An 8,395-nucleotide genomic window follows, 5' to 3' on the forward strand; every position below is an offset into this window, starting at 1 on the left:
GGCCTTCAGACGCTGCAACCATGTGGGAGACCCAGAACAGGCTTCAGGCTCCTGGCTTCAGATCGGCTCAGCTCTGGCCATTTCAGCCATTTAGGAATTGTAAATGGAAGATCTTCATCTCTGTCTTTCCTCCTGTCTCTGTATATCTGACTTTCCAATAAAAAATAAGTAAATCTTTTAACAATTTTTATTTATATACTTGAAAGTCAAGGTTGCAGAGATAAAGACAGAGATATCTTCCATGTACTGGTTCACTGCCCAAATGACTAAGTGGCTATGGTGGTGCCAGACAAGCCCAGAGCGTCCTCCAAGTCTCCCACATTGCTGCAGGGATGCAAGCACTTTGGCCATCCTCTGCTGCTTTCCCGGGCACTTAAGCAGGGAGCTGGGATGGGAAGTATAGCAGGCAGGACTCAAAACAGGCCCCTTTTGGGATGCCAGTATAACAGGAGGTGACTTAATGAGCTACAGCAAAAGACTGGTGTTTTTTTTTATATTTTGTTTCTTTTATAATTAACACTTAAGAGGAAGTAAGTAAGATTTCTAAAATTTTGAAGTTGAAAGGTATTGACATAACAAAACAGTAAAATATTTTTAGTGCTAGCATTTAGTGACAGTCTAATTTGAATAATTTTTAAAATTTTTTTTCCATTAGTTCTTTAATTTGAAAGGCAGAGAAACAAGGAGTCAAACAGAAAGAGTTCCCATGAACTGACTCAGTCCCCAGATGCTACAAACAGCCAGGGTTAGGCTAGGCTAGGCTGGGCTGAAGCCTAGACCCAGGAGCTGAATCTAGACCTGCATGGGTGCAAGGGGCCCAGCTGCTTGCACTGTCGCCTCTGCCTCCCAGGGTGCACTGTAGCAAGAAGCTACAGAGCCTAGGCTGGAATCTGCATACTCTGATATGAGATGCAGGTGTCCCAGCCAGGGTTTAACTGCTGTGCCAAACACCCATCCCAATTTGTAGATAATTTTATTTTTTAAGAATACCACTGAGGGGGCCCGACGGCGTGGCCTGGCAGCTAAAGTCCTCGCCTTGAACGCCCCGGGATCCCATATGGATGCCGGTTCTAATCCTGGCAGCCCCACTTCCCATCCAGCTCCCTGCTTGTGGCCTGGGAAAGCACTCGAGGACAGCTCAAGACTTTGGGACCCTGCACCCTGCACCCGTGTGGGATACCCAGAAGAAGTTCCTGGATCCTGGCTTCAGATCGGCATAGCATCGGCCGTTGCGCTCACTTGGGGAGTGAATCATCGGATGGAAGATCTTCCTCTCTGTCTCTCCTCCTCTATGTATATCTGACTTTCCAATTAAAAAAAAAAAAAGAATACCACTGAGGGAACCCACATTGTGGCATAGTGGGTAAAGCCTGTGATGCTGGCATCCATATGGGTATCAATTCGTGTCTAGGCTGTTCTACTTCCCATACAACCCCCTGCTAATGGCCTGAGAAAAGCAGCAGAAGATGATTCAAGTGCTTGGGCCCTTGCACTCATGTGGGAGACCAGGGTAAAACCCCTGGCTTTAGTCCTCCAACCCCTCTGGCTGCTAATAGCTATCTAGGGGAGAGAACCAGCAGATGGAAGAGTGTGCTCTCTTTCTCTCTCTCTCTCTCAATCTCTCTCTCTCTTTCTCCATATATATCTCTGATTCTCTTTCTAACTCTGAATTTCAAATAACTAATTTAATCTTTAAGAAAAAAAAAATAGCACCACTGAGTAGGTCCTTGTGCCCAGAAAGAAACCTCTGGCACCTTGCTTGTAGTGATTGTTTCTCAGCATGAGCTGGTCCAGAAACTGTGAGGCTGTTAGAGGTAGATACCCAAGGGAGCCCAGATGGCTGGCCTGGGGCCACAGGGCCCTCCTGGGGATTGAAGAGAATGGGAGCCCCTCCTGGTGGCCAAGGAATGCTTTAGGCATTCTTTAACTTTTTATTAAGCTTTCCTAAATGTTCCTTTTACTTAAAAGCCAGAAAGATCTTTTGTATGCTAGAACAGACAAGGCTGGGTCTCCCATGTAAGGGACGGGGACCTGAATGCATAAGCCATCACCTGCTGTCTTGCAGGAGACACAGGAGTGGGAATCTGGAGTGGGAAACACTGGCCCTGTGTGTGGGATGAGGACCTCTGCGCTCCACATGCCCTCAAGAAGCCATTAGATTGAAATGTGCAGGTTTGGGGAAATGGAAGGTCTAATATACTGACAGGTTCTTCATTTCAGACAAAGAAAGCCAAAGGGGAGAAAGATTTCAGGGTGTGTGTGTGTGTGTGTGTGTGTGTGTGTGTGTGTGTCCCTAGCCCCCAGAGGTCAGGGATTATATGCATTGGGCTCTGAATTAGAGGGACCTAGCTGTTATGATTTAAAATGGAAGCCAGCAGTTCAACCAGTATTTGTTGAAAATAATCAGATTTTGGGCCCGGCGCGGTGGCGCAAGTGGTTAAGGTTCTCGCCTTGCACGCCCGGGATCCCATGTGGGAGCCGGTTCTAATCCCGGCAGCCCCGCTTCCCTTCCAGCTCCCTGCATGTGGCCCGGGAAAGCAGCCTAGGACGGCCCAAGGCTTAGGGACCCTGCGCCTGCGTGGGAGACCCGGAGGAGTCTCCTGGCTTCGGATCGGCATAGCATCGGCCGTTGTGCTCACTTGGGGAGTGACTCATCGGACGGAAGATCTTCCTCTCTGTCTCTCCTCTCTGTATATCCGCCTTTCCAATAAGAAAATAATAAAAATAAATCTTTAAAAAAAATAAATAAAAAATTAAAAAAAGAAAATAATCAGATTTTATAGGAGAGTGAATAACAAGTTCTCCTTACCCCTCTAGGTGCTTGTCCTCCAGTAGGCAAAGCAAGGTGTGGTAACACATGGAGTCCTCAGATGGTGACAGCAAGCAAGAAAGCTGGCAGGACCCAGGATGACTCATAGAGAAGCAAGAGATGCATGCATCACAAGGAAGCCCAAGGCCCCTCCCGGAGATCTGGTGCCTCCTTCCTCTGTATGTTTTAAATAAATCTGGAGAAGGAGTGCATGCCATATAGAAGAGAGTAAAAACGGTCTAAAATCCTTTTGCCCAGAAGAAAAGTCTGTGCCTTGTGGTGTGTTTACCCCAATTCCTCTTCCTACAAATGAGAATGTTGGTACCAGCTCCTGGAGAGGTGTTAGTGATGGCTCTGCTGCTGCACTCCTGTGCCCAGCCCAAGGCGCCTTTGCGTAACATGCGAGCAAAGGCAGTCTGTGAACAGGCCTCCCAGGCCAATCGGGGCTGGTCCAGATGAAGGCCCTGTGGCTCCAAAATGCAGACAATCCCAAACTCAGTGCTGTACATAGGCCAGCCAATGGCTAGTCAGGTATCTGCACATCTTCTGTAATGTAATGAACTCCTCTGGTCCTGAAATGCTGCTTTTTTACTCCAAAAGAGAAATTTTTGCATTCTGAAATAGTGATTTTAAAATTCAGAGGAGACAGATAAGAATACAGTAAAATAACAGTATTCAGAGAGAACCTATTTTGGCAAATGCTTTTTCAGCCTTTCCCCTACCATATGTATATTTCTTTTTTCCTCTTCCAGAAGCAGCGGTCATCTTCTCTGATCAGTAAATATTAGTTAAGAGTTCATATGTGGCTGGAAACCACAGCAGTGCCCTCCAGCATTCTGTTCTCTCACCAGAAGTGGGCACAGTTAGTCTCCTTTAAGGCCAGATTTTATTGAAGTGTAACAGCAGAAAAGTAAACAGATCTTAAACTTGCACGTTAGTGACCTTTAAGAAGTAAACACATTCTGAAGTCCACCCCTCAGATCAGGAAACAGAGACAGCCAGGGTAGCACCCTAAGAAGCCCCCCACCCTTTCCTGCACTCGTTCCCTGGGCAGACCACTGTCCTGCTACCTTTCTGATCTGTAATCCTTCGTTACCTGTTGATCTTTAAATTAATGTATTTGAAGCTACTGTGATAGAGAGGGAGAAAGAGACCTTATTCCCTACCTCAGTCCCAGTGGCCAGGTGAGGTCAGGAACCCAGCATTCCATTCGGACCTCCCACATGGACGTCAGGGACCCAAACACTCGGGATGTTTTCTGCCTCTTAGTGCACCTGGAGCTGGATGGGAAGTAGCAAAACTGGGACAACATCTGACTCCGTGATACAGGATGTCTGCAGAGACTTAACCTGCAGCTCCATGACACTAGCCCTCTTAATTTTTTTAAAGATTTGTTGGGTTTTTTTTTTTAAGATTTATTTTTATTTTTCTTGGAAAGTCAGATATGCAGAGAGGTGAGACAGAGAGGAAGATCTTCCGTCCAATGATTCACTCCCCAAGTGAGCGCAATGGCCAATGCTATGCCGATCTGAAGCCAGGAGCCTCTTCCGGATCTCCCACACGGGTGCAGGGTCCCTAAGCCTTGGGCCATCCTCGACTGCTTTCCCAGGCCACAGGCAGGAAGCTGGATGGGAAGCGGGGCTGCCGGGGTAACAACCAGCACACATATGGGATCCCGGGTGTGCACAGTGAGGACTTAAACCACTGCGCCATCATGCCAGGCCCTAAAGATTTGTTTATTCTGAAAGTGTTACAGAGAGAGAAAAGGCAGAGACAGTGAGATCTTCCATCCACTGATAACTTCCCAGAGGGTGGCAGCAGCCAGGGCTGAGCTGTGGACGTCATCTGGGTGTCCCATGTGGGTACAGTGGTCCCAAACACTTAACTAGGGCCATCTTCTGCTGCTTCTTCCTTCACATTGGCAGGGAGTTGGATCAGAAGTGGAGGAGCTGGGACTTGAATCAGCACCCACATGGGATGCTGGCTTACCAGGTAGCAGTTTTACTGGTTACACTACAATGCTAGCCCTGTGAAATTGTTTTGCAAATTTAGATGACTAGATGATTCCTAAAATGCCTTGTAGGCCCCAGCATGTAGAGGTTGAGTCTCCTTGCTGAAAGAGGAACAACACATCTGTGAGTGGCAAATGTGCCCCGAGTTGCTGTAGCTGCAAAGCCGAGATTGCGCAGTGTGCCTTTGGGAGCTGCTGTTCTCTCAGAAACCGCTTGACTCCTTTGGGACAGGTGCTGTGACAAACAGCATGCAACTGACCCCATCTCCTAAATGGCCAGCTGGTGGGAAGATCAGTACCTCGGCACCTGCAGAGTCGGCTCTGCTGCAAACAGGGAAGTGAGGACATGGGCACTGGTCGTTGGCTCTGTTGGAAGCTTCTGGGGTCTCTGGAGGGAGGCGCTGCTCGCTGGCAGCTGCTGGCCTTTCTTCAGCTCAAGCCTGCCTGCCTCTGGCTTTGCCATGCGACATGTCTCTTCTCTTAAGCTGTTTCTCTGCTGCTTGGCCAATGTTGCTGAGCAAAATGTAAGGTTTGTGTGCAACCAGGCCCTAGTGACTGTTGGAGCCATAGAGTGTAGGGCAGGCGGCAGCGGTTCTCCAGGTGGTGTCTCAGATCTGAGCGGTGAGATTCAGTCCTGGAGTGTGCCTGCCCCCGAGAGAATAACAGGCTGCCTTGTCTCCCTGCAGGACTCGACAAGGAGAATGTCGAACTCTCCCCCACAACCGGCCACTGTAACAGTGGGCGAACTCGCCACGGATCCGCAAGCCAAGTGCAGAAGCAAAGAAGTGCTGGCAGTTTCAAACGCAACAGCATCAAAAAGATCATGTGACGCCTGCTTGCTTTCTCTTTTCTACCTGACTTAGCGTGGGCTCCCTGGCGATACTCCCCTGGCCTTGTCCCACCCCACAGGTCGTGATGCTACACTTCATGTTCTTAAGAGACCCAGCCAGTCTGCCATGTTGCCCGATGATCAACTCTGGGAAGCGTCGCCTACATCTAATGCTGCTTTCTCTTGACATCTCCCACCCCGCCCCGGCTCCGGTGTGTATTTGGTGTAAGCAAATGTTCAGAACAACTGCAGACGGTGGGAGGTCAGGACACTTGAACAGCAAGCATCCCAGTGGTGAGAAAATGAATTCTTCATTGCCCCCACAGCTGGCCAGCTATGAAAGCCATTTGCACAGAGCTCTGCCTTCTATGTTGCCCTTTCTTTAGCCTACAAAGTGTTAGTTTTATTTCCATGTTTTTCGGATAGATGTCTTTGGGAGAAATAATGTAACCCCATTACATTGAATCTTTTAGCTGTGGCCTTTAAAAAAAAAAGATTTATTTATTTTTATTGCAAAGTCAGATATATAAAGAGAAGGAAAGACAAAGAGGAAGATCTTCCGTCCAATGACTCACTCCCCAAGTGACCACAACGGCTGGAGCTGAGCTGATCCGAAGCCAGGAGCCCAGAGTCTCTTCCGGTCTCCCACGTGGGTGCAGGGTCCCATGGCTTTGGGCTGTCCTTGACTGCTTTCCCAGGCCACAAGCAGGGAGCTGGGTGGGAAGCAGGGCCATCAGGATACAACTGGCAACTCTATGGGATCCTAGCAGGCAAGGACTTTAGCCTCTAGGCTACTGCACTGGGCCTTTTTTTTTTTTTTTTTTCCACCTTACAAAACTGAAGGAACCACAGGGGTCAAGCCTCAGTGACTTCATATCCTAAAGCCACAGGCCAGGTACTTTGTGGAGGGTGGGAGGGATCTAACATTTTGTAGTAGATTCTTCAATACTAACACTTGAGTATTAGCAATAATTACAGGAAAAATAAGCAAGGCCACATATATTAACATTGCTTCATTAAAGCTATGGGTTCTGAGGCCTTATCCAATCTCAGTCATCCAAACTATATTTTCTTCTCCAGTTGATTCTCTTTTAATGTTTAAATATGCTAAAGGTCAGTTTTTTTTAATTTGTTTATTTTTAAGCCAAAACTATACTAAGTATAGTAATTATACATCTTACCCACTTCCTCTCCTTTCCTAAATAATTCTGAGCAGGGTAATCAGTGAACAAAGCATTGGAAATTATTTCCAGAAGGTAGTTTTTCATGGATATCTACATTAGCTCCATAGCAAAATGGAATGGTACGTGACTTTTAGAGTAGCTGATATGTTCATTTTGTTAAATAGTTTCCCAACAAACATAGAGAATGGTGTATATTATCATAAAATTTTTGATAAGATGTATTTTAAATATCTTTTAATCTTCTCCCACTCCTCTTTAAAAAATCAGGAATCTCTGTATGGAAACATTTGGGTTCTATATGATAGAATTGCATTTAATCACTGTGAAAAGACCGGTCGGCCTGCGGAGTATGACAACGGGAGGCCCAGCGTGAGACCTGCGGCTGTGCAGGATGGCCTGCCTGCGCTCTCATGGCATGGGACTTTCCGCAGCAGTGCAGATCCAATTTCTTCGTGGTACATGCAGTATGCAAAGTAACCTGATTTCAGTGAGCATATTAGTATCTGGATGTTCCAATTTAGGACTAAACCATATTTATTATTAAAAAAAATATTATCTCTCCCCCACTCCCACGTTCCTCTTACATGTTGAGATATAATGGTTTTGGGAGGGGGAAAAACTTAGGGGAGAGCGGAGTTTCCTGTAGTGTTGTTTCATTAGTGGATTTCAGTAAATTAAATTCCACAGCTAACTCAATAAATAATGGTACATTTAAGTGTTCTGATTCTAATAATATAACACATCTCACGTTTATCCACACAATAACAATGTAATATGTTAATGTAAATAAAATTGCTTTTTTATTCAGAAATAACAAGAATTTTTTTTAATTTGTTTACAGTCCTGGGAAAAGTAAGAACCATTTGCCAAAATAAAAGGGAAAAAAAATCCTTAGTATTAATAGTGATTTTAACGTAGAATTGTTGGAAAAAAATCTTTGAAGACAGGTGCAATTAAATAAACTTTTGTTTTTAACTCTTAGAGGCTGCGTTAGCATAAAACATTCTTAATAGCAGAAGCTTAGAATTGGGTTTAGAAATAGATACATAGCCCAGTGCCAAGGATGCCACTCTGTGGTGGTCTTGGCCCTCTTGCCCCTGCTGCTCTGGCAGCAGTGCCCCCTGCTGACAGCAGGTGGCAGGAGCCCTGGACCATTGTGATTCCATAGTTTTCCCTCTGTTGGTTTGGTGCATATAATGGTGGGTGTTACACTGTTGTGCTCTTCCTATCCAAACAGATACACTTCCAAATGTTCACAGTTAGATTTCCACACACAGATTGATCGAGATGCAGTGCCTCTCCCATGGCTCATGGGATGGGCAGGCTGACTCCACTGCAGCACTCCACAAATGGTCAGCCTTGCACAGATGCAAGGGAGGCATGTCAGCGCTTCAGCCCGGCCCAGCATATCAGGGGCTCAATGGTGGCCTTGGCCAGACAACTTCTGCCTCGTGAGGAATCTCTGGCTTTCCCCGTAGCTGGAACAAGTGGAGGTCTCTAACCAACACATTTCTCCAAGCTCACCCCTACAAGCTGCAGAGCTTTCTGATGTTCAGCACAGG

The 8,395-nt window shown here is 46.5% G+C and overlaps 1 protein-coding gene across 4 annotated transcripts in view; it reads left to right on the plus strand.

Moving 5' to 3' along the window:
• NF1 (neurofibromin 1) overlaps positions 1 to 8,395 on the plus strand; it is a 231,966-nt gene extending 223,571 nt beyond the window's left edge. For all 4 annotated transcript variants that reach the window (XM_041001779.1, XM_041001781.1, XM_041001780.1 and 1 more), the window contains one exon: positions 5,507 to 8,395. In XM_041001779.1, the coding sequence (XP_040857713.1) occupies positions 5,507 to 5,649 (143 nt within the window). In that variant the 3' untranslated portion in view covers positions 5,650 to 8,395. The remainder of the gene's footprint in view (positions 1 to 5,506) is intronic.

Source organism: Ochotona curzoniae, unplaced genomic scaffold (genome assembly GCF_017591425.1).
Source record: "Ochotona curzoniae isolate NIBS_2020 unplaced genomic scaffold, NIBS_Ocur_1.0 scaffold_2453, whole genome shotgun sequence".
In the NCBI taxonomy this organism is placed as follows: Eukaryota; Metazoa; Chordata; class Mammalia; order Lagomorpha; family Ochotonidae; genus Ochotona; species Ochotona curzoniae.